Source organism: Camellia sinensis, chromosome 13 (genome assembly GCF_055761805.1).
Source record: "Camellia sinensis isolate YWXY chromosome 13, ASM5576180v1, whole genome shotgun sequence".
Classification (NCBI taxonomy): Eukaryota; Viridiplantae; Streptophyta; class Magnoliopsida; order Ericales; family Theaceae; genus Camellia; species Camellia sinensis.
This window is the reverse complement of record NC_138973.1, coordinates 30679228-30706298: the sequence shown is the minus strand read 5'-3', so window position 1 is coordinate 30706298 and position 27071 is coordinate 30679228. Positions and strand designations below refer to the sequence as shown.

General features: G+C 39.7%; 1 protein-coding gene and 1 non-coding gene across 2 annotated transcripts in view; one reads left to right on the top strand and one right to left on the bottom strand.

Annotated features, from left to right (window-relative positions):
- The first annotated feature begins 3779 nt into the window (after positions 1-3779).
- LOC114294769 (uncharacterized) lies at positions 3780-5887 on the top strand. The gene is made up of 2 exons (XR_014348605.1): positions 3780-5539; positions 5676-5887. It is a non-coding gene; the product is annotated as an uncharacterized LOC114294769 (transcript).
- Positions 5888-5927: 40 nt separating this feature from the next.
- Positions 5928-27071, bottom strand: part of LOC114294742 (WAT1-related protein At4g19185) — a 30544-nt gene continuing 9400 nt past the window's right edge. The window contains 7 exon segments of the mRNA XM_028238902.2: positions 5928-6264; positions 6266-6278; positions 6466-6617; positions 7549-7704; positions 11068-11353; positions 11531-11647; positions 11777-11839. Coding sequence (XP_028094703.2) covers positions 6058-6264; positions 6266-6278; positions 6466-6617; positions 7549-7704; positions 11068-11353; positions 11531-11647; positions 11777-11839 — 994 coding nt within the window. The 3' untranslated portion in view covers positions 5928-6057.

Sequence of the window (27071 nt, the reverse complement as noted above, 5' to 3'; positions counted from 1 at the left end):
GCCGCGTTTTGTCGGGAAGCGTAGCAACTGATGATACGTATTCGGCACGACCTGCATGGTGTGCAACCAAGTTCGCCCCATAATAAGATTATACGGCGACGGCAGCTTGACGACCAAGAATTCCGCTTCCACTGTTCGGGAACCTGCTCGAACGGGTAGTGTGATTTTTCCCAATGAGTATTCTGGATTAGCGTTGAAGCCAAATAGCGGATAGGGTGCCGGAGAGAGATCCGTTTTGGAAAAGCCGAGTTTAGTGAATGTCTTGTAATACATAGATTCCGACGTGCTCCCTAGGTCAATGAGTACGCGCTTAACGGTAAACCAGTTTACGCGTAACTCAATTACCAAGGGATCAATGTGGGGCAGTGTCACTCCAGTCAAATCTGAATCATCAAAAGCAATGCTTGTAGTTTCAAGGGGCTGTTTAGCCGGTGTGAGTTGATTATGAGGGTTGGGACTCGACTGAATTGTATGTACCACAGATGATACTGGCAGGCTGTATATCATGTGGATCACCCCGAGCGGGGGTGAATCCTATCTTAAGGTTATTGCTTTGGTTGGGTTGCCTTTCCGGACGTACTGTTGTAGCCGGCCATCTTGTACCAATTCCTCCAGGTGATCCTTCAATGCATAACAACTCTCAGTATCGTGGCCATGATCCTTATGATACTCACACCGCCTATCCCGTCTTCGCGTGTCGGTAGGTCCCACCATTTTCGACGGCCATTTGAAGAACGGAAGGTGTTGGATTTTGGACATCACCGCACTGATCGGCTCTGTCAACTCTGTATATTTCTTGTCGACGCGCCTTGTGCGACTACTATCGACTTGCAGTTGTTCACTTGCTTGGTGGGAGCATTGGTCGCTTGCTCGGCGAGAATCCCGTCTCTTATCTCGTTTAGGCCGATGCAGCGGTTCGGGGCTTTTGAGGTGGTACGGAACTTATCGGCTTAGCAATCTCATAAGGGGCTGTCTTGTTGGCTATGTTTCCGGCTTTAACCCGTAAGGCGTCATCCTCCACCTTGCAATATTCCTAAACTTTCTTCATCAGCGACCAGACTGTTTTGGGGGGGTCTTCTAGTCAAGGAGTTGCGGAGAGCACTGTCAGGATGCAAACCCATTTTGAAGGCGGTGATGGCCAAGGAGTCGTTATAAGCGTCATCGACAAGGTTAAAGCACTCCCAATAGCGCGCCGAATATGCTCTTAGTGTTTTTCCTGGCTGGATCTGCATTGCCCATGGAGAATCGGCTTGTTTCGGCTGGACCTCGTTGGTGATGAATCTGGCCCTGAAGGATTTCTGTAATTGATGGAAGCTTTTGATCGAAGCCGGCTCCAGTTTATAATACTACCTGACAGCCAATGGTCCCAAACTGCTGGGAAACATTTGGCACATGAGGGCCTTGTCATCTGCATGCAATGTCATGGCTTGCTTGTAATGACGGATGTGATCGGTGGGGTCTAACTTTCCATCATAGAGAGTGAATGACGGAGCTTTGAACTTTTTGGGCAGAACCGCCCTAGCGATCCGTCGCACAAAAGGATCATGTTGGTCTTCTTCATTTGAACTGTTTTTTTTTTTTTTGCGTTTATGCCTTATACGTGGACTCTCTTCAGAGGAACTGGAAGTTTCGGGTCCTCCCTTCTTCTTGGGCTCCGGGGATAATGAGTCGGAGTCGCTATCAGTGTCTTGTTGGCGGGCTCGAGGTCATCGACCACCTACCCTCAGAGGTCGTTCCGGATCTTGGCGTACAGCTTGTTTGGACTTCGCCACTTCCAAGGCCAAATCCTAACGGAGACGTTCGTTCTCAGCGATCATGTTCTCCTACCTCTACTCGTTTTGCTTTGCTTGTTCCATAATCACTTGCATTGCCTCATACTCTGAAGTCTAGGGTGAGGCGAAGTTCAAAGCGCGTCTTGCGGGGATAGTCTCTGGTCCAAGCATGCTGCTTGGAATGGTTTCATCTTACGGTGTAGGGTCGATAGTGACTGCCGGAGGATCTTCTGTCACACCAGCCATGGATGTGCTTGAGTATTCTCACAGACGGCGCCAATTGTGGGGATATGGATTGGAAATGCTCTTTTGATCCTGGAGGACGCTCGTGATCCTCTGGTTGCCACCTGAAAATGAATAAACACTCCGGCCGGGGGTGCCGGAATTAGCACTCCAATGGACAAGTTAGTCTTTACACTCAGGATTACTTGTATTATAAGTTAAGCGTAATGGTTTTCACATACATTCCTCTGACTGATGATCTTGTATTTATATTACTCTCCTTCTTGGGCCTCGGGACTGGGCCCACTTTCAATTTGCCGTGTAATTATTTATTCGGCTTAGTTTGCAGCAAACCGTTTCTCACTCGGCCCCTTACTCAATCGGCTATACGGCCGAATAGGGCAAGATTTAAATTGCGGGAGGGGGTCGAATGAAATATATGCTTCGACCCAGGTCCAACTATTCGGCCTCTCCATGAATCCCAATATTCGGCCCCCCACAGGTGTAATTTAAAAAAAAATTAATATTTGTAATTTGTATAATGAGTGAGATCAATAATAATATTATAACTAGTGTTGGTATGCTAATTGCTACACTAATTAATGTATTTAGTACGACCGCTTATAAAATAATTATATAGAATATATGCATCTACAATGATGTTATTTTTAAAATTAGCAATGTTATACCAGTATAATCATAATTTTAAAATAGAACAACGTAACTATTTGTGACTTTTATTATTTCAAAATAAAAAATATATTATTATGATTTATAATTTTAAAAATATCTTTTTATGATTTATAATTGACTACATATATTTTCTAATAGTAACTAAGGGTGCAATTCGGGCGGATTCAGTCGGGTTGGAAGGTTGTCCAAGTCCAACTCAAATTGTGCTGAGACCTGCCCAAGCCCGAATTGTAACCCGAGGTTGTCTACCCAAGTCCGACCCGAGTTAAACCCGAATTGGTCGAATTTTAAATGAATTTCAATTTATTTATTTTTTTTGTAGCTATATTATTAAATTATTAAAATTTGACTTTATTTAAAAAAAATTTAATAGAAAATCATTAATACCATCAAAACAAATAATTTATATAATGTAAGAGAGATGCCACAATAATAATCCTTACAATTTATGAATGAAAATAAAAAGAAAAAAAAGTAAGATTTTATGTTATTTGTATATATAATATATATTCAATACTCCCTCCGTCCCAAAATAACGGTCCCTTTTGGGGAATCCAACTTTTTTTTGTAGTACAATTATTGCTTTTGAAAAAAGTTGATTTTTCAAAATTATCCTTTTGATAGTACATTTTTTGGGAATATCAATGTCATAATTGTACTTTTTATATTATTTATTAATTTAAAAGAAGGGCAAAATAAGAAATTTATATTATTTTTGTACTTGATTTTTGAAGAGGGACTAATATTTTAGGACAATGAAAAATGGAATAAGGGACTAATATTTTGGGACGGAGGGAGTATGATTTAATAATATAAATTACTTTAATACTATGTAATGACTAATAATTTATATGTATATTTAATATTTTTATATATCTATATATATATATAATTCGGGCTTCGGGTTGCTCAAGTTGTTCGATGTCTTTGTCCAAGTCCGTCCAAATTTAATTCTGACTTTTAAATTTTTGTCTAAACCCATACCGAATTTAAAAATATTTTATCCAAACCCTAAAAAAATTAAAACTAGGCTCAAATTACTCGAGTTGAGCCCACCCAAATCGCATCCCTAATAATAACCCCCCTCTCTCTCTCTCTCTCAACTGAGTTTTTTGAGCTAATCAATCAGATGCTCAACTGAACTAATAGAACTGACATCGACTCATGGACACCAAACTCTGTACTACGCCAATCCTTCTTCGAACAACAACTACACAAAACCCAATGCTTCTTTCCATGGTTGCTTCAACGTAGCAATCAGCGTAGCTAACCATTCCAAACCCATCTTCCCAACTCAAATTCACTTGCCTCTCCACTGACCCAATCACCACCTACCGCCACCGCCACCGCCACCGCCACCGCCACCGCCGATTCTCTCTCCACCCAAGAAGTGGAAGAGCACCACCAGCACAACGTCAGACGTTTTGCGTTTGATGGATGGACTCGGCCTTCCCATACCCATAGACATCTACACATCTCTCCTCAAAGAATGCATCACCATCCGGGACCCCGCCGGAGCTCTTGATTTGATTGCCCACATCAACCGGAGCGGTCTCCGACCTGGGTTGCTGTTCTTTAACCGAATCCTGTTGATTTACGTCTCGTGTGGCCTCGTCGACAATGCCCGGCATGTGTTCGATAAAATGCCCACAAAGGATTGTAATTCGTGGGCGGCAATGATCGCCGGTTATATGGACAACAATAATTACGAAGAAGCTATAAATTTGTTCGTAGAAATGCGATGCAGTCTCCGATACCGTCAAATCAATGTTGATATACTTGGTTTCCCCGAATCTTGGATCATAGTGTGCATTTTAAAGGCGTGTGTTCAGACAATGAATTTGGGACTTGGGAGACAAATTCATGGTTGGTTATCGAAGATTGTTTATTCCCAGGACTTGTTTTTAAGTAGCTCGTTGATTAACTTGTATGGAAAATTCGGATGTCTTGAAGGGGTGGACTCAGTTTTTGATCATATGGGTTGTCAAAACACTGTGGTTTGAACGGGTAAAATTGTTAGTAGAGAAGAGCAATTTGATGAGGTTCTTAATGTGTTTAAGGAGATGGGAAGGGGAGGAGTGAAGAAGAACAGTTTCACGTTTTCTAGTGTTCTGAGAGCCTGTGGGAGGATGAAGGATGATGGGCTTTGTGGCCGGCAGGTGCATGCCAATGCAATCAAACTAGGATTGGAATCAAATGATTTCGTGCAGTGTGGGTTGGTTGACATGTATGCGAAATGTGGATTGCTAAAGCATGCAAGAATGGTGTTTGAGATGGATGCAGAGGAGAGAAATGCTGCGTGTAGGAATGCCATGCTCATGGGTTACATACAGCACGGATGTTGCATTGAGGCCATCAAGATTGTTTACGCAATGAAGTCATCTGGCTTGCAACCTCAGTAATCATTGCTCAATGAAGTCAGGTGTACTTGTGGGAGTAGATTTCTTGAGAACTAGAAGGATGGAAATGTGTACATGAATTGATTAACAGCTCGTTACTTGCATATAGTTCTCATCTTTGTACATGAATTCCACAAAATGTGTAGATGGTAAAACTTTTTTCCTTGCTCCTGCTCACACCGGGACAGACTTCAAGAAATCAGCACGCAAATACAGTGAAATTTTCATGCTCTGATTTCATAATTCGATTTTTGGTCTGGACTTGGGAAACACTGATACATTACAATATTTGATTGTTTGGGTAAACATGAAAATTATTCAGTAGTACCACTGGCGTGTGTTAAAGTACACAAATGTTCAGATCAGCTCCATCCATCCCGTGAATACTGCTCTTATTGCGGTGGAAGCACTTCCTGCACAAGATTATCCTTTATGCGATATATATAGCTGCTGGTGTGTATTTGCGCTAGCTGTATTTGGGATTACATTTTCTCCCTTACTTTAAAGAAATTATAATTCAACTCTTTGTAATTAAAATATTCATTCTCTAATAATATTTATCTCTTTTAACAAAAAGCTATAATTTCAGGGTTGACAAATACTGGATCCTGCGGAGAGATTGTGAAGGAGTTGCCAATGCCAGTCTTTAGAAGTTGTCATGTTATATGCATTTGCGAGATCACATTGCTTTTAAGTCGGTACCATTTCATGTTATGCAAACTTTTGAATCACTCGCCATCATGAAATTTATCATTATAGAGTTGTCTATAGAAACTCTAATGTTTATACATTTTCTTTTGATAACCTGTGCATAAGAGGCGCATCAATTGGGAGCCAGTTGTTTCCCAGCATTTCACATGTATTTTTTTTAAAATAAAATTTAAGAGACATACATTTTATATTAACATCTATAAGAGACATACAAAACATAAGCCATGATGAATAATATTACATTTAGCTCAAAGTGATTATCAGAGAGGAAATGATACCCCAAATATTTGCTCAACCCTCAACCTTTGGTACAGACGGCTCGGAGAAAATGTAATCTTGTCGAATGATGGGTCTCTCTCAATTAGCAGATCGGTTGGCTGTGAATCGTGAGGTACGATCACCATAGCTGCCTGTTTTTCCCTATAGGATGCCCAAGTGACCAAATAAAGCCCCACCACGATAAAAAAATCCCCCTATAATGCTGTTTCCACATGTAAATTAGACAAAGGGTGAGTTAGTCCAAAGTGCCAGATTATTTCTTGACGATAGTTGCAACTATTTCATTGTAGAACATCGATGTGAGAAAATAAAATTTTCATTATAAATCCAAGCAAAGTAGACCGAAGAATTGCAGTGATGTAAATGGAGCCGAAGTTTTGAGAGCGAACCTTCCCAAATAAATGGGGCTTCCGAGGAAAATCCTTGAGAGGACGGCAGATGCAAACGGTTGAAGTGGATTATAAAGAGCAACCAAAGCAGGTCCCAGGATCTTATTGGACCATGCCGAGAGTCCATAGTTAAAGGCAGATGCAACAATTCCCTAAAGAAAACACACGAACAATACTCTTTAAATCTTTTATCTAATATTTCCTTTCAACATGATTCAATGCTTAAATCAACTGAAAATTATCTGAAACTGTCTAGTCCAGTAAAAATCGCAGGACAAAAAAATCACTAAAAAATAAGGAAATACACACATCCACTGGCCAGAATCGGGTGGAATGAGAATCAAGTGCCCAACCCACACCTGTAACGACCACACATGCCCTAAGTAAGGTTCTTCGAGTTTTGGCTGGCCTAAACATTAAACAGACAGAGCTTAGGCTCCATTTGATTATAAAGAAATAAATGATGGAAAATGAAAATGATAGAAGGTGAAGTTAAAAATAAAAATTAAAAAAAAAAAAAGGAAAATAAAATAAAATATATTTTCTTGTATAAATTTGATTAAGATGAAAATTTTGCAAGAAAATACGAATTCTAATCATAACAGAGTACTTTTATGACAAATTTAAATTTTCTTGTATTTTCATGTGTTTTTTGCTAAAAACTAGAAGCTTAATTACCATGCTATATGAGTTGTACACGAAAATTAACTTTATTGTAAGTCTCACATTTTCATGCTAAACAAACTCAGAAACATTTTATTTTTTTCCATTTTCTTCACTTTCTACCATTTTCATCTTAACCAAATTGAGCCAAGAGAATCAGTTTGGCAGGTTTGCTATAGTTCAGTGTAGTTTCTTTCACTTGATTATATTGCTATTCTTCATAAATTGACCTCCAAAAAAACCATAAACAAACCACAACACAACCTCTCAGAGTTGGACAAAATCATAACCATAAAATAACCCAGAAATAAAATTGTTTAGCAAAACTGCTAACTGAAGGTGAACATGACATATATCAGAAAGATACAGTCCTATCTAAAGAAAATGAAAGAAAGACAGAACAGAGAGAGAGATACTTACGGCATAGAGTACAGCTAAAATCTCAGACTGGGTCAAATTCCAGTCTGTTGACTCATTGGTCATAAACAATGTTGTCACTACCATAAGTACAGCACCAAAGAAGTATGAATATGCTGTCACTGATAGGCTCGCTGGATACTTTGCAAGAACCGGAGCCTGAAATTATTTGACAGCAATAGTAAACCTCACAATAATAAACCTCAGCTCCAAGCTAATCAATCCCACATATAACTACAACAATAGTCATCACAACCCAAAATTCAAGAAGCAATTATAATTTCCCACATATAACTCCAACATATTCATTCATCATTCTCCAAAATTGAAATAGAAGGTTCTTAATCACATGGAAAATTTCAGTTGCAATAAATATTACAAGTTTGAGCCGTCTTTTGTTTAGAAAGCACAATTAAAGAAATGGATGCAATAAAGATGAATTTAAGATGCAAACAAAAATATTAAAATAAGGGTTCATAGCTAAAACTGGAAAATAATAATTTGCTCGAACAAATGGAACCCCAGAGAAAGGTATTGAAAAGACATCTTATACGCATTTAAAAGAATTGTGCCAGCTGCATTTTCAGGTTCATGCAAATACTCGGGTGAGTGGACAAAAAGAAATTGAAAACCTCACACCAAAAACTAATGCCAAACAAACCAAATAGAAAAGCATTAGAAAGCTAACAAATTGGCAAAAAAATTGAAAGTGCAGTCAACATAATTGCAAGATAATTCTACCTATTTGTTTCTTATTTACATCAAGCTATAGCAGCTCATATCTACAACCATGAAACAGCAAGGAATTATCTATGAGCATATAAGACTTCATTTTGTTAGGAGAATTCAATAGGTGCATGCAAGGTTTCAAAAGCGATTGCGGTCGCGGGGTGTAAAGGCCATAGTGTAACAGTTGCGGTAACTGAAACAGTGAATTTTTTAATTTTTTGCACAATTTGAAAAAAAAAAACTTACTGATACATATATTTTTGTTTTTTTAAAATTACATTTATTAGGGTTTAAAATAAATTTTGATCAATTATTAGTTTTTAAGTATGATCCAATATATTTCATATTTTTAAATCACTATAAAAGGAACCTTTTATATTTTATTTCAATAGTTAATGACTTTAAGAATGATTGATTTTAAATGTCTATAAAATTATGTTTGACCAATACTTGAACTAACCAAATAAAAAAATATTTACAATTATTAAATGAAACGATTATTAAAAAAAATTGAGCCATAGACAAAAATTATTTTTGAGATAATATTTTTTTTAAAAGACATTTTTTTAGACAACACTATACAACTAACTAAATACAATTATTTACAATTAAGTATTAAATGAAATGAATATAAAAATTAGTGATTTTTTTTAAAGACATTTTTTAGACAACACATTATGGTAACAAAATAAATTTACAATTAAACATTTAATTAAATGATTATAAAAATAAATACAACCACTGTTTATATTTTTTTTATTGGAGAATTTTTTTTAAGGTCCCTAGCATTAAGATTTTATAGGATAAAAGATATGCAATATTTTCATAGTAATTGGGGTCCCTCAACATTTTTCCAGAGAAATTTTGATCTAGAGAACTTTTGAAACTAGAGAAATTTCTCCAAGTGTGTTTTGTGTGTTCATGTTTGGAATTTCTCTGGACATATCAGAATCTCCTTAGAATTTCTCCAAGTGTGTTTGTGTGTTCATGTTTAGAATTTCTTTGGGCATTTTCACTAAAATTTCCCCAGACACATCACAATCCCACAGTGTTTGAAAAAATTCACACACTGACCATAGCCAGAGAAAATTCATAGTGACCACAGCCAAAGAAAATTTACAAAATTACAAACAGTGACCGCAATCAAAGAAAATTCACACAGTGATCACAGGTAGAGAAAATTCATACAGTCAGAGAAATTCACAAAATTATAAATAATGGTCACAACCAGAGAAAATTCACACAGTTCCCACATCCAGAGAAAATTTAATCTGACTCCTGAGCTGCCCTGTCAATAGAATCGACGCTGTCCACCTAGGTCACATCTCCATATCCCACATCGATGACGTCAGCAATTCCTCCAACAAACTCACCAGAGAAGTCGCCGCCTTTGGCCTTCTAGAACCACCGCTTTACGTAGTCCGACACCATCGTTGACAGCGGCGTTGTGCGGTGGTTCTCCCTATCATTGTGCTGCTTTTGCTGCCATTCTTCTTCTTCTTCTTCTTCTTCTTCTTCTTCTTCCAACCTCAATTCGCTACCAATTCTGGTGAGTTTACTGCTTTTGGGACCTAACTATTGTTGTAGATTTAGCTGTTGCTGCTCTGCTTTGTATATATATATATTTGTTCTTGGTGGGTTTGGAAGATAATTTGATGAATATTTGATTTCATGATTCAAATTTTGAGGATTTATATAAGGTTTTTAGTGGAGGAGATGAATTTTCCGATCAAGTTCTAAGAGAGCAAGAGATTTGGTGCGAGAAGAGAGAGGAGAGAAAATGAGAGAGTGGGTGTTATATATGGGCGTGGGTGAGAGACCTTAGGTTACAAAAAAAAATTATTGTAAACCTCTCCCATTACTAAAAGTTGGAGAGGGATGTTAGACCAATTTTCTCCTTTTTATTTTACATGCTAATGTAATGAAATAAAAAATAAAAATAAAAATAAAAATCCATATAAGGTTTTTTTCTTTTGGTTTGGATCACTTGAGTATTCGTTCTTTTTTTCTTTTTTTTTTGAAAATGAAGCTATTTGGAATATTGTAATGATGTGTAACAGGCCGTTATGGTACCGTTACGGCCGTTGCGTAACACCAAAACGGCCCTTACACATGTAAATTTCTGTCACATCGCAAAAGCGAGGGTAACGGGTAGTGCTTACCATTGCAACCGTTACGTAACGGCCGCAACCATTACGTAACACCATTTTTTGAAACCTTGGGCATATGCTTAAAAAAAGACAAGTGAAGATGAAAGAGGACAGGTAAATCAGCCAGGAGAGAAGGTTGGAGTTGGACAATATTGCCTTCATGATATATGAAATTGGAGACAGATTTCCAGAGCACTGTGGGCAATATCGCCAATATCGCCTTTAGAATATTTTGTTGTTCAAATATTCTTGTTTTTGTTTTATGGGTGTTGCCTACTTGGAACCTTCTTTAATCTAAATTTGGTTTTGAAAAGGAGTGTGTTATTCAAAGGTGGCATAAACATCAAGCAAAATGGAAGGAGCTCATTGAAGTCGACCAGAGTGCTAGTTTTTTCAAGGACACTCCTTTTTCGACTCATCTACAACATGATTGACCACACTAAAAATTTTATTGCAAGATGAACCCACATTGTTTCTCATGTTAGAAGTTGTATGCAACAATGGCATATTCAACAATGAGTCTACGTAGAGCTTTTTCAAATTATATGAAATTTCGTATCCATTTTTACTTTACCTTACCATTTTCATCAATTTAATATAATAGACACTCAAAATCTACAAAATGAGATAAATTATCAAATACCTGAATGGCTATATATGCCGCCGCGCACACACAGTTCCCTATTAAGCACAAGACACCTAGGTGCCACTGATCAAGCCCAAACTTCAAAAAACTAGGCATAAACCATACAGCTGGTTCAGGTTGACCCTTGATAATTATTTCACTATGTGCTGCAAATTCTGACTCCGTATACCCAATCAAGGATGGACCTCGAAACAAAATCATCAATAAGGCACCAAAAACACAAACGAGTGTACCTCCAACCTTTGCCTGACCTTCAGTTCTGAGAAAATTCACTGTTTCTGTACTGCATGAACAAGATTTGCAAATCATATTGAAGAAGCAATAGCAATGCAAGAAATTAGTTAACAAAAATATGCATACCATATAGACGAATATGTGCATATATGTGTGTGTATATATATATAGAGATAGAAGCAAGCACCACATGATTCAGGCAAGAATAGGAAGTGATCAAACTAACCCCATCATAACAGCCAATATGAACGTAAAGACGGGCATAGCAGGTTGTATGGCTGCAGCATACGTTGGATTTGTGTAACTAAGACCGAGAAGAAACAATAGCTGGTTGCCGAATATCCTATTTCAATATTAAAAAATGAGACATAACCACGCAGATTGATTAGTATTATGTTAATTCTATCAGACCCTTAATATATAGTATCTAGCAAACTCTACCTAAGAAGTTCAGGAGATTTTTTTAACTTACCCAGTTAATCCAAGAAAGAAGAATGACATGAGGAGTTCTTTAGTCATAGGTGGTCTAACTCTTCTGCAAGCATGAAACAAGAAACTGTTGAACAAGCTGTACTGAATATATTCATTCATTAAATATAATATAAAAGAACAAATAAGTTGTTGGGTTCATCTCTACAACTAAATATACAGACGGACAAAGAACTGCAGTATATTGCTGGTATCCACAAATGTTGGTTAAGCAGCTATATTGATTGCATGTCAATAACAGGAAAACCATACAAGCTTTAGAGTAACGCTGTAGCCAGGAAACAAATAAAAAACATGAACCCAATTCACCTCTCCATGTCTGTTTGTCAATCGGATTAAGATAAATGGCAAGCAGAATAGTACTGAAAACTGAACTACAAACAAAGAATTCCCTCAGAAATTTTAGATTCAAGCGTGTTGAAGTTTGTGACCTGGACAATCCAACATGATATAGTGTAGACAATAGATTCTGTGTTCGAACATCATCACCTATCTAATAACTAAAATAGGCACATGTGTGTGAGAGTAAAAGGAGAAACACTATTTATCATTGATTTTGTTTCAACACTTAAATTCATATACGTGTAGTACACATTTTGGTGAACTATTTTGGAATTGAAAATATAACTAATAAATTATCTCTCTCTACTAGCTTAAGCTATGAGTTGGCGGTTAACAATTGGGGATTCAGCATTAAAATTTACAAGGAAATGAAATCTCAACAATCAAATTTCTTTATCAGAACATCACCAATAAGCTATGAATCTAAATCCATTCAAAAATCCTTTCAGTAGCCACACCTAAGGTATGGTGAGGGGGAGGTCCAATGTTCGAGCTGATGGAGTAGCATACTAATGCTATCTGTTAATGTATAATGTTAATGTATAATGTATATAGTATAATATATTATAGGACAGAGCATAGAAAGCATAGGATTCTTTTCTTTCGGTTGTAAAGGCCAAACACCACTCACACACTTTCATTATTACGCATAGCTTTTGTCTTCTCCTTTCGGTGCTTCCTCTATAAATGAGCATCACTCTTGTAACCAATATACAGATTGAATATAACATTCATTCAGATATCTCACATATCTCACATGGTATCAGAGCACAGGTGTTTTGCCTAGTCTCTTCTTCCGCTGCATCACATTTTTTGCTTAGCAGATTGCTGTGTATCTCGTTCATCACATTTTCTGTTTGGTAGATTGTTGCATATCTCGTCCTTATCTAACTTACAGATTGGACCATACCAGAACCTTCGTCTCCTCACGACGAATCTAACGCCACCAGATTCATCATCATCCGACATTCCACAAGCCTCCACGCGGTGCCAGAACTTCAAGCCACACGCTTCCTCGTTCTCAGACGCGCTTTACGCGCCTCATACACCTGTCCCGTGCTATTGTGTGCCGCGGCCTCATCTGCTAACGTGAGCCGCGTGTTTCTGACGTCAGCCCTGGCTGCTTTCGTGCGCCGCTTGTTCTCCTCTGCTATCGTACGCCGCGCCCTTCTCTGCTAACGTGCGCCGCGCCTGTGACATCATCTCTGTGACAGTGACATCATCCTGTTTGACCAGAATTGTTGACCAGAACAGTCAACTCACTTTGACCAGCCAATTTAGTGCCTTTCTGGTCATATTTTTTGGTCAGTTCACTCCTTTCCCACTGATTTCGACCCTCTGAATTCACTGGTAACCTCGGATTTTTCAGATTTTACCTCGATAGTACTGCTTTTCCCTCATGGATCGGCTGGACTCCTCTAACCACCCTATTTCCGTTGTTCTTGACGGGACTAACTATGTCTTATGGGCACAAGCTATGTCTGGGTTCCTCAAAGAAAAGAAACTTTGCCGCATCATCACTGGGGATGTATGCAAACCCATCCAAGCAACCACGGAATCCGCTACCACCACGGAATCCGCTGCCAAATATGTCGACCGTCTGGAGGATTGGGATAGTAAAAACTATCAGATCATCACTTGGCTTCGCAATACTTCTATTACCTCTATCAGCCTTCAGTTTGGTCGATTCCAACTTGACTCTGCTTCCTCTCCAGCCAAGGCCATCTGGGATTTTTTACAAGAACGCTATCAGACTACTGGCCTTGCTCACCAATATCAACTTCTGAGTCATCTTTACCGTATGCGCCAAGAAACAACTCAGATCATTAATGATTTCCTCTCCCAAATGTATTATGTTTGGGATCAGCTCGCTCTTTCTGAACCTCCATGGGATTGTACTAAGGATGCTGCCTTGTTTACTACTTACCGTGACCAACAGCGCTTGGTTTAGTTTCTCATGGCTCTCACTTCCCGTTTTGAGCCAGTACGCGCATCTCTGCTTCATCGCACTCCTTTACCCACTCTTGAGCAAGCAATTTCTGAACTCCTATCAGAGGAAACCAGGTTTGGTGCTCTTCATCCGCACCCTATGGACTCTGTTCTTGCTACTCCCCAGATTCGGAGTTCTCCTTCACCACCTTCACCACAGAAGTCAACTTTCTGCAACTACTGTCAAAATCGCAGTCTTCCGTCGACTCATCTTCTGGTTAATTGTCCAGTTCATCTTTGTCGGTTTTGCAACAAGACTGGTCCTGGTCATCTCCAGCAAGATTGCTTCCGCAATCCCGCCCGTGCCTCTCGCAACGGTCCTTCCCCTGGGCATTTTTCCCGCAGCAACTCTCACCGTTCTGGGCCTCCGTTTAAACCAATCCCTGCTCAAAGCACTGCTGCTGCTGCTGCTGCCTCAGAGGATTTACCTTCCTCTGTCCCTATAGATCCTTCCACTCCAGTCTTCTCCCACACAGATGTCGAAGCCATGTTTCAACATTTTTGGCAGAATTCCGGTACTCCTCCATCTACTGCTTTGTCTGTCACCGCAGGTAACACTTCCTGGTACTTTGACTCCGCTTGTTGTAATCACATGACCTTTGACCCTACTATTTTTACTCCTCTCTCTTCTACTCCTCATGTTCCTTCTATCCATACTGCTGATGGGTCTCTTCTGTCTGTAAGTCATGTTGGTTCTATTTCCACCTCTCACTTATCTTTATCCCATGTATATCTTATGCCTGCTCTCACTTTAAATCTTATCTCCATTAGTCAATTATGTGAGCATGGTCTAACTGTTACCTTTTCCCATACTGGTTGTTTGGTGCAGGACCCTCGGACGGGGCAAACTCTTGGGATAGGCCGTAAGCATGGACATCTCTACGAACTTATCCATCTTCATGTTTCGGCTTCCTCTCAAATCACCGCTCCTACCACTACTACCACTGCTCCTCCTTTATCTCCTTTTCAGCTTTGGCACTGTCGTTTAGGCCATCTTTCTGTTGGTCGTTTAAAATCTTTAATTTCTAGTGGTCATTTAGGTCCTGTAAGTTCTGATGCTTTAAATTGTGTGTCCTATCAACATGCCAAACAACCTGCTTTGTCGTTTAATAAAAGTGACTCTGTTTCTCTTGCACCATTTGATCTCATCCATTCTGATATTTGGGGACCCTCTCCTACTCCCACTATGGATGGCGCACGCTATTTTGTTGTTTTTATAGATAATTTTTCCCGTTTTACATGGTTGTTTCTTATGAAAAATCGCTCTGAACTCAAACAACTTTATTACAATTTTGCTGCAATGGTTAAAACACAATTTTCTAAAACTATTAAACTTTTTCGCTCCGACAATGCCATGGAATATAAAGATTCTGACTTTCTTTCCTTCCTTCAGAGTCATGGTACTCAACCTCATCGTTCCTGTCCCGGTACGTCTCAACAAAATGGACGTGCTGAACGGAAACATCGGCATATTCTCAACACTACTCGCGCTCTTCTTCTGTCTTCCTCTTGTCCGGAACATTTTGGGGGTGAGGCCGCTCTCACTGCTGCTTACACTATCAATTGTATCCCTACACCTGTCATTCATAATCACACTCCTTATGAGCGTCTGCATGGCACTCGTCCCCCTTATACCAACCTTAGGGTCTTTGGATCTGCCTGTTTTGTTCTTCTCCAACCTCATGAACGTACCAAACTTGAACCCCGTTCCCGCCTTTGTTGCTTCTTGGGGTATGGTATTGAACATAAGGGGTATCGTTGTTGGGATCCTCTCTCCCAGCGACTTCGTATCACTCGTCATGTGGTCTTTTGGGAACACAAAATGTTTTCCTCTCTCTCTCTTCCGTTTGTCCGTTCCCTCACCCTCTCGGTTTTTTACTGATCCTTCCACAGATCTGTTTTCCGATGAGCTTACTCCACCACCCCTGCCAGCCTCTCTCGAGTTTTCTGATCCGCTTACTCCACAGCCCCTGCCGGCCTCTCTCGAGATCGCCTTGCCTACTGGTCTGTCCCATGCTCCTGCTCGCTCTGATGGTCCTGCTCTTGCTCTCTCGGGCTCCTCCCCTCCTACTGAGTCTCTTCCTCTGGCTCCTCCTCCCTCTGCTCGACCACACTGGGTAACCCAACCTTCTACTCGTCTTCGTGACTTTATCGTTGGTTCTACTGCTTTTTCTACTTATGAACCGACCTCCTATCGTGAGGCTCGCTCTAATCCTCTTTGGCAGCATGCTATGACTGATGAATTGCAGGCTTTAGACAAAACTCATACTTGGGACATCGTTGATCTTCCTCCTGGCAAGCCTGCCATTGGCTGCAAATGGGTATACAAAATCAAGACTTGTCCTGATGGATCTGTTGAGCGCTACAAAGCCCGCCTTGTTGCCAAAGGCTTTAACCAAGAATATGGTATTGACTACGAGGAGACCTTTGCTCCTGTTGCTCGTCTCACCTCTGTTCGTAGCTTGATTGCTGTTGCTACCACCAGACAATGGGATCTTTGTCAACTGGACGTGAAAAATGCTTTTCTTAATGGTGTTCTTCTCGAGGAGGTCTACATGCAACCTCCCCTTGGGTCTACTTATCCACCTCATAAAGTCTGCAAACTTAAGCGTGCTTTATAAGGTCTAAAACAGGCTCCACGCGCTTGGTTTGTCAAGTTCAGCTCTATTATTCATGAATGTGGTTTCACCTCCAGCTCTTATGATACTGCTCTTTTTATTTGGAAAACAGCTCAAGGGACCACCCTGCTTTTGCTTTATGTGGATGACATGATTATCACCGGTGATGATATCAATGGTATTCTTCATCTTAAACAGTTTCTTAGCCATCATTTCGAGATGAATGTGAGATATGTGAGATATCTGAATGAATGTTATATTCAATCTGTATATTGGTTACAAGAGTGATGCTCATTTATAGAGGAAGCACCGAAAGGAGAAGACAAAATCTATGCGTAATAATGAAAGTGTGTGAGTGGTGTTTGGCCTTTACAACCGAAAGAAAATAATCCTATGCTTTCTATGCTCTGTCCTATAATATATTATACTATATACACTATACATTAACATTATATATTAACAGCCCCCCTCAAACTCAAGGAGGACAAACATCAACCAACTGGAGTTTGGAGACAAGTTCAACGAAGCGGCCAAGAGAATGAGCTTTGGTGAAGATATCAACAGGTTGATCAGCAGAAGAGATCGGATGGAGATGGACAGTATCACGAGTGACGTGTTAACGAATAAAATGGCAGTCAATCTCAATGTGCTTGGTGCGATCATGAAAAACATCGTTGTGAGCAATTTGAAGAGCACTGTGATTGTCACAAAAGAGGTCAGAAGCACCAAAGGGGGTAACACCCAGATCAGCAAGAAGCCAACGAAGCCAGAGAAGCTCCTGAGTAGTATCAGCAAGAGCACGGTATTCGGCCTCGGTACTGGAACGAGCAGTAAGAGATTGTTTCTTGCTGCGCCAAGAAATAAGAGAATCACCTAGAAAAAAGCAGAACCCAGTAATAGAGTGGCGGTCAGTAGGATCTCCAGCCCAATCAGCATCGGAAAAAGCACGAAGTTGGAGAGATGAGCGAGCGGAATAATGAAGACCACGAAACATGGTGCCTTTGAGATACCGAAGGATACGAACTAATGCAGCATAATGAGGGGTACGAGGAGCCGGCATAAACTGGCTGATAATATGAACGGCATAGGCAATATCAGGACGAGTAACAGTGAGATAGACAAGACTGCCAACCAGCTGACGATATAGGGTAGCATCAGAGAGAAAAGTGCCATCAAGGGGTGTAAGACGACTCTGAGGCTCCAGGGGAGTAGATGCAGTCTTGCAATCCGTAAGACCAGCACGTGTGAGAAGATCAGAGGTATACTTAGCCTGAGAGAGAAAAGAACCCGTAGAATCATGAAAGATTTCAAGACCTAAGAAATAGCTGAGAGGACCAAGGTCTTTCATCTCGAAATGATGGCTAAGAAACTGTTTAAGGTGAAGAATACCATTGATATCATCACCGGTGATAATCATGTCATCCACATAAAGCAAAAGCAGGGTGGTCCCTTGAGCTGTTTTCCGGATAAAAAGAGCAGTATCATAAGAGCTGGAGGTGAAACCACATTCATGAATAGTAGAGCTGAACTTGGCAAACCAAGCGCGTGGAGCCTGTTTTACACCATATAAAGCACGCTTAAGTTTGCAGACTTTATGAGGTGGATAAGTAGACCCAGGGGGAGGTTGCATGCAGACCTCCTCGAGAAGAACACCATTAAGAAAAGCATTTTTCACGTCCAGTTGATAAAGATCCCATTGTCAGGTGGTAGCAACAGCAATCAAGCTGCAAACAGAGGTGAGACGAGCAACAGGAGCAAAGGTCTCCTCATAGTCAATACCATATTCTTGGTTGAAGCCTTTGGCAACAAGGCGGGCTTTGTAGCGCTCAACAGATCCATTAGAACAAGTCTTGATTTTGTATACCCATTTGCAGCCAATGGCAGGCTTGCCAGGAGGAAGATCAACGATGTCCCAAGTATGAGTTTTGTCTAAAGCCTGCAATTCATCAGTCATAGCATGCTGCCAAAGAGGATTAGAGCGAGCCTCACGATAGGAGGTCGGTTCATAAGTAGAAAAAGCAGTAGAACCAACGATAAAGTCACGAAGACGAGTAGAAGGTTGGGTTACCCAGTGTGGTCGAGCAGAGGGAGGAGGAGCCAGAGGAAGAGACTCAGTAGGAGGGGAGGAGCCCGAGAGAGCAAGAGCAAGACCATCAGAGCGAGCAGGAGCATGGGACAGACCAGTAGGCAAGGCGATCTCGAGAGAGGCCAGCAAGGGCTGTGGAGTAAGCGGATCAGAAAACTCGAGAGAGGCTGGCAGGGGTGGTGGAGTAAGCTCATCGGAAAACAGATCTGTGGAAGGATCAGTAAAAAATCGAGAGGGTGAGGGAACGGACAAACGGAAGAGAGAGAGAGGAAAACATTTTGTGTTCCCAAAAGACCACATGACGAGAGATACGAAGTCGCTGGGAGAGAGGATCCCAACAACGATACCCCTTATGTTCAATACCATACCCCAAGAAGCAACAAAGGCGGGAACGGGGTTCAAGTTTGGTACATTCATGAGGTTAGAGAAGAACAAAACAGGCAGATCCAAAGACCCTAAGGTTGGTATAAGGGGGACGAGTGCCATGCAGACGCTCATAAGGAGTGTGATTATGAATGACAGGTGTAGGGATACAATTGATAGTGTAAGCAGCAGTGAGAGCGGCCTCGCCCCAAAAATGTTCCGGATAAGAGGAAGACAGAATAAGAGCGCGAGTAGTGTCAAGAATATGCTGATGTTTCCGTTCAGCACATCCATTTTGTTGAGACGTACCGGGACAGGAACGATGAGGTTGAGTACCATGACTATGAAGGAAGGAAAGAAAGTCAAAATCTTTATATTCCATGGCATTGTCGGAGCGAAAAAGTTTAATAGTTTTAGAAAATTGTGTTTTAACCATTGCAGCAAAATTGTAATAAAGTTGTTTGAGTTCAGAGCGATTTTTCATAAGAAACAACCATGTAAAACGGGAAAAATCATCTATAAAAACAACAAAATAGCGTGCGCCACCCATAGTGGGAGTAGGAGAGGGTCCCCAAATATCAGAATGGATGAGATCAAATGGTGCAAGAGAAACAGAGTCACTTTTATTAAACGACAAAGCAGGTTGTTTGGCATGTTGATAGGACACACAATTTAAAGCATGAGAACTTATAAGACCTAAATGACCACTAGAAATTAAAGATTTTAAACGACCAACAGAAAGATGGCCTAAACGACAGTGCCAAAACTGAAAAGGAGATAAAGGAGGAGCAGTGGTAGTAGTGGTAGGAGCGGTGATTTGAGAGGAAGCCGGAACATGAAGATGGATAAGTTCGTAGAGACGTCCATGCTTACGGCCTATCCCAAGAGTTTGCCCCGTCCGAGGGTCCTGTACCAAACAACCAGTATGGGAAAAGGTAACAGTTAGACCATGCTCACATAATTGACTAATGGAGATAAGATTTAAAGTGAGAGCAGGCATAAGATATACATGGGATAAAGATAAGTGAGAGGTGGAAACAGAACCAACATGACTTACAGACAGAAGAGACCCATCAGCAATATGGATAGAAGGAACATGAGGAGTAGAAGAGGGAGGAGTAAAAATAGTAGGGTCAAAGGTCATGTGATTACAACAAGCGGAGTCAAAGTACCAGGAAGTGTTACCTGCGGTAACAGACAAAGCAGTAGATGGAGGAGTACCGGAATTCTGCCAAAAATGTTGAAACATGGCTTCGACATCTGTGTGGAAGAAGACTGGAGTGGAAGGATCTATAGGGACAGAGGAAGGTAAATCCTCTGAGGCAGCAGCAGCAATGCTTTGAGCAGGGATTGGTTTAAACGGAGGCCCAGAACGGTGAGAGGTGCTGCGGGAAAAATGCCCAGGGAAAGGACCGTTGCGAGAGGCACGGGCGGGATTGCGGAAGCAATCTTGCTGGAGATGACCAGGACCAGTCTTGTTGCAAAACTGACAAAGACGAACTGGACAATTAACCAGAAGATGAGTCGATGGAAGACTGCGATTTTGACAGTAGTTGCAGAAAGTTGACTTCTGTGGTGAAGGTGGTGAAGGAGAACTCCAAATCTGGGGAGTAGCAAGAACAGAGTCCACAGGGTGCGGATGAAGAGCACCAAACCTGGTTTCCTCTGACAGGAGTTCAGAAATTGCTTGCTCAAGAGTGGGTAAAGGAGTGCGATGAATGAGAGATACGCATACTGGCTCAAAACGGGAAGTGAGAGCCATGAGAAACTGAACCAAGCGCTGTTGGTCACGGTAAGTAGTAAACAAGGCAGCATCCTTAGTACAATCCCATGGAGGTTCAGAAAGAGCGAGCTAATCCCAAACATAATACATTTGGGAGAGGAAATCATTAATGGTCTGAGTTGTTTCTTAGCGCATACGGTGAAGATGACTCAGAAGCTGATATTGGTGAGTAAGGCCAGTAGTCTGATAGCGTTCTTGTAAAAAATCCCAGATGGCCTTGGCTGGAGAGGAAGCAGAGTACTGTGCTCTTGCTGATACTACTCAGGAGCTTCTCTAGCTTCGTTGGCTTCTTGCTGATCTGGGTGTTACCCCCTCTGGTGCTATTGACCTCTTTTGTGACAATCACGGTGCTCTTCAAATTGCTCACAATGATGTTTTTCATGATCACACCGAGCACATTGAGATTGACTGCCATTTTGTTCGTCAGCACGTCACTCGTGGTACTGTCCATCTCCATCCGATCTCTTCTGCTGATCAACCTACTGATATCTTCACCAAAGCTCATTCTCTTGGCCGCTTCGTTGAACTTGTCTCCAAACTCCAATTGGTTGATGTTTGTCCTCCTTGAGTTTGAGGGGGGCTGTTAATGTATAATGTATATAGTATAATATATTATAGGACAGAGCATAGAAAGCATAGGATTCTTTTCTTTCGGTTGTAAAGGCCAAACACCACTCGCACACTTTCATTATTACGCATAGCTTTTGTCTTCTCCTTTCGGTGCTTCCTCTATAAATGAGCATCACTCTTGTAACTAATATACCGATTGAATATAACATTCATTCAAATATCTCACATATCTCACATTATCTTTGCCCACCCACTCCCCCGAAAAAAAAAAATCCATTCACAAGTCCAAAGAATGCCTGAATTTGTGCTTGTTCCACAAAATACTGTTTCATAGATTTATGCAAAGGATACTGAGAGTGAGAGATAGAGAAAGGGAATGACTTTTCGTAGAGGTAGGTAATGGGAGCGAGGATGGCAAGGGCGAGGAGATCGCGAAAGACACAGAAGACAAGCTGGTTGACACCGACATTGAGAGCGACTTTGGTGATCACATGGTACCCTCCGTAGCCCAGCTGCACCACCACCATTGCCGCATGCGCCTTCCATGCTTCTCCTCCTCCGACATCCCTTGCCGCCATCATTTCATCCACCGATAATTCACACTTCTCTTTCTCTATCTATATCTATATCTTTATCTATATCTAAATCTGTATATATGTATACAGAAAGAAGTGATTAAAAGCAATCATAATTTTCTATTTTGGTCCTGAAACGAGTCCCCCACCCCAGACTTGGAATTCTAGACGGCTCTTTCAATTTATTATGAGTCGTGCTACAGCCTCGAGGAGCGAACTTGCCTCGAATTTGTTTAATCGGTCGTTCAGTCGGTCGTCCGACAAAGAGGATGACAATCACAGTCGACAAGGTGACAATCGCGGTAGACAAGTGCTACCTCCAGTCGTCGAGTGATTGTTCAGCCGATCGACCGATGATTATAAATTCACGCCATTTGCGCCTGAAGCTCTCAACATTAGTGATTTAGAGTTATTATTTCTTTGTTTAATATGTTTTTGGTTTGGGGTGCATTTTGATCTTGGATTTTAGAGAGAAGCATTAAACTAAAAATACATGTTAGTTATGCCCATACAATTGGAATTCACATATAATCTTAGTTTCTGTTATTATTGTTTCTCTTATTAAATATGCTTTGATTGAGCTTATTTCCTTAAATATTTTTAAAAATTATTTTTTCTTCTGCTTTTAATTTGGATAAATCACACTCAGGTCCTTTAAGATTAAAAAATATATATTTAGTCCCTCAATTTTAACATAATATGTAATTTGTATTGTTAAGTAAAATTATTAAGAACTTATTTTTTATTTTTTGCTAAGATGTGATTTTTTATTCAAAAAATACAATATATGAAATTAGAAAAAGGGAATCATAATTTGACCTAGAATCCAGATCTATGGTGTAGGTTTTATCTTTTTTGTTGTGAAGCCATTTCACAAATAAATCATGACCTTTGATTCAAAATTCTAAATAAATTCTGGTAATTTTTTTTTTTTTTCTGGTTTGGTAGATAAGCTCAATCAATAATTAACAGTATAAATCATGAGAACTACTTTAACATGTATGTAATACTTGTAGACGAAATTCATATAACTGAAATGTTAAGACTGATATGGTGTAAAATTAGGGGTGTAATTTAGACAGGATCAATTCGAGCAACCCAAATTCAGTTCGAATTTTTTTAGGGTTTGGATAAGATATTTTCAAATTCAGCACGGGTTTGGGCAAAAATTCAGGAATCCGAATTAAATTTGGACGGACTTGGACAAAAATATCAAATAATCCGAGCAACTCGAAATCCGAATCATACCATATATAGATATATAAAAATATTAAATATATATAAATTATTAGTCATTACATGATATTAAAGTAATTTAGATTATTAAATCATATTGAATATATATTATATATATAAATAATACAAAATCTTACTTTTTTTTATTCTCACTCATAAATTGTAAAGCCCATTATGGCGGCATCTCTTTTATATTATATAAATTATTTGTTTTGATATTATTAATAATTTTCTAAAAAAAATATAAATAAGGTCAAATTTTAATAATTTAATAATGTAGCTACCAAAAAAAAAATTTTTGAAATTCATTTACAATTCGGATAATTCAAGCAATTCGGGTTTAACTTGGGTCGGGCTTGGGCAAGTAATATCGAGCTACAATTCGAGCCTGGGCAGATCTCAATACAACTTAGACTAAATTTGGACAACCTCCTATCTTAACCCAACTCGCCCGAGTTGCACCCTATGTAAAATTCAGATATTTAAGGACTAAAAATACATTTAAAGCAAAGAATGCTGCGCAATCTTTAAAAAATAATAAATAAATCTTTAATAAATCGTTCAAAAAAATCTTTAAAAAATAATAAATAATAATTGTAACAGTATACCGTCGTTAAAATAAATAAAAAAACCGTAGCAGTGGCCTAGTGGAGTCATTATGGCATTGTGTCATATGGTGGGATGGTGGGTCTGATAATCATACTCACATTTGTAGTGGGTCTAGATGTGAGTTTCTCATTTTTATTTTTTAATGTAATTTTAATTATTTGATTATACTTTGAGATACAGGGATTTTAAGATTTTTGTATAATTCATAATTAAAAGTGTATTAAAAAATAGAGAAAAGAATTTGGAAATTGAGAAGGGGTCAATTACACTTCAATTCCCTATACTAAAGGCGTTATTGTTAGTTTGTTTATATTGGTCTCAAATCTATATTTGATTCTGTAAAAATCATTTGCGTTTACGGTAAAATTGTTTGAGTTGCGCTTATTAGCATTCAAGTTGTTCAAAATTTAGAGTAAGATTAAAGCAAAACCTAGCGAGGGATATGGAAGCTTCTATCTAGAGATTCTCGACCCTCTCCAATGACTTTCTGATATTTTTTTAGTGAGTTTCAAAAATACTTTCATAATATAGATAACCAAACCAAACCAAGCCAAGCCTTAAGTCCCATCAAATGGGGTCGGCTACATGAATCCTTCTTCTCCACGCGGCCCTATTAAAGGCCATTTCATTAGTCAAATTAAGTAGATTCATATCTCTATTTATAACGCTAGTCAACGTTAATCTAGGCCTACCCCGTCCCCTAACACTTCCATCTACCGTTACAGCATCGCATCTCTTCACTACTGCCTCTGTTGGTCTCTGTTGAATATGACCAAACCATCTCAAACGATTCTCTCTCAACTTATCTTCTATCGGTGCTACTCCTACCCATTCCCGAATACACTCATTCCTAATCCTGTCCTGTTTAGTCTTACCACACATCCACCTTAGCATCCTCATCTCAGCCACACTCATCTTATCTACATGTTGTTTCTTAGTTGCCCAACACTCCGTCCCATACAACATAGCTGGTCTAATAGCCGTTCTATAAAACTTACCTTCTAGTCTAGTGGGTATTCGTTTATCGCACAATACCCCAGACGCACTTCTCCACTTACACCATCCCGCCTTAATCCTATGGGCCACATCTGCATCAATCTCTCCCGCTGTTGTGATAATCGACCCTAAATAACGAAAATGTTCACTCTTAGGCAGTTCTTGGTTCTCAATCTTCACTTCTCCTCTACTTTCATTGTTACTGTTACTAAATTTACACTCCATGTACTCTGTCTTAGTTTTGCTTATCCGAAATCCTTTAGATTCAAGAGTTTTTCTCCAAATCTCCAACTTTGTGTTAACTCCTTCTCTAGTCTCATCCACTAACACAATATCGTCTGCAAAAAGCATACACCATGCCACGTCATCCTGAATATTTATCGTCAACTCGTCCATAACTAACCAAAAAGATAAGGACTTAAGGTAGATCCTTGGTGTAACCCTACAGTGATAGGAAATTCATTTGTTTCTTCAGCTGGCGATCTAATAGTGGTCACCACCCCTTCATACATGTCCCTAATCACGTCAATGTAGCCTTTTGTCACCCCTTTCTTCTCTAACGCCCACCATATTATATCTCGGGGCACTCTGTCATATGCTTTCTCGAGGTCGATAAACACCATATGAATGTCTCTTTTCTTTTCTTTTCTTTATACTTTTCTATTACTCTCCTCAAAAGATAGATCGCTTTCATTGTTGACCTACCAGGCATAAACCCAAATTGATTCTCTGACACCTCTGTTATGTCTCGCAAACGGCGTTCCATCACCCTCTCCCACGCTTTCATTATATGACACATTAGCTTAATTCCTCTATAATTATTACAGTTCTGGACATCACCTTTATTCTTATAGATTGGCACTAAAATACTCTTCCTCCACTCATCTGGCATGTTCCTAGTCAACAAAATTTTGCTAAACAACCTAGTCAACCAAGCAACTCCCTTTTTACCCAAACACTTCCAAGCTTCAATAGGGATATCATCAGGTCCTAAAGCCTTATTTGATTTCATCTTCTTAAGTGCAATCTCCACTTCAAAGTTCCTAATCCGACAATAGAACCTATAGTCTTGGTTTATCGTATTACTGATTATTTCTTCCCCTATTGTCGTACTACCATGTTCCTCATTTAACAGTTTCTCAAAATAATTCTTCCATTTTTCCTTAATCTCATCATCCTTCACCAATACCTTAGAATCCTCACTCTTGATGCACTTTACTTGATTAAAATCTCTTGTTTTCCTCTCCCGTATCTTAGCAAGTTCGTATACCCTCTTCTCTCCCTCCTTACTATCTAGTCTAGTGTATAGGTCATCATAAACTTTCAACTTAGTCTCTCTCACTACTTTCTTGACCTCCTTATTAGCCAATCTATAGCTCTTAAAGTTTTCCTCAGTTCTATCCTTCTGCCACTTTTTAAAGCACTCTTTTTTTGCCTTAACTACCGCTTGGACCTCTTCCCTCCACACCAAGTTTCCCTAGAGCTAGGTCTCGTTCCTTTCGACTCTCCAAGCACTTCCCTTGAGATTCTCCTCATATAATTGGTCATCGAATTCCACATAGTGTTAGCATCACATTCCAAGTCCCAAGTACCTTCCTTATCCATTCGATTCTTAAATATTTCTAGTTTATCCCCTTTTAAATCCCACCATCTCGTCCTACGACGCCCACCATCCTTCCTAGCTTGGTATTGCCCTCTAAAACATAAATCTAGTACCAAAATCCTATGTTGAGAGACCAGACTCTCTCCAGGAATCACCTTACAATCATTGCATTTTAGGCAGTCCACTTTTCTCACTAAGAAATAATCTATTTGGCTCTTAACTAATCCACTCTTAAAGGTTATCAAATGCTCCTCCCTCTTCTTATACATAGTATTAGCCACCACCAGGTCAGAAGCCAACGCAAAATCTAAGATTCTCTCTCCAGCCTCATTTCTGTCACCAAAACCATATCCACCATGCACCCCTTCATAACCTACTTTATCTATGCCCACATGGCCATTAAAATCTCCACCTATAACCAGGTTCTCTCCTACGGGTATCTCCTGTAAGATCTCATCCATTTGCTCCTAAAAATCCCTCTTAGTCTGATCATCTAACCCTACTTGAG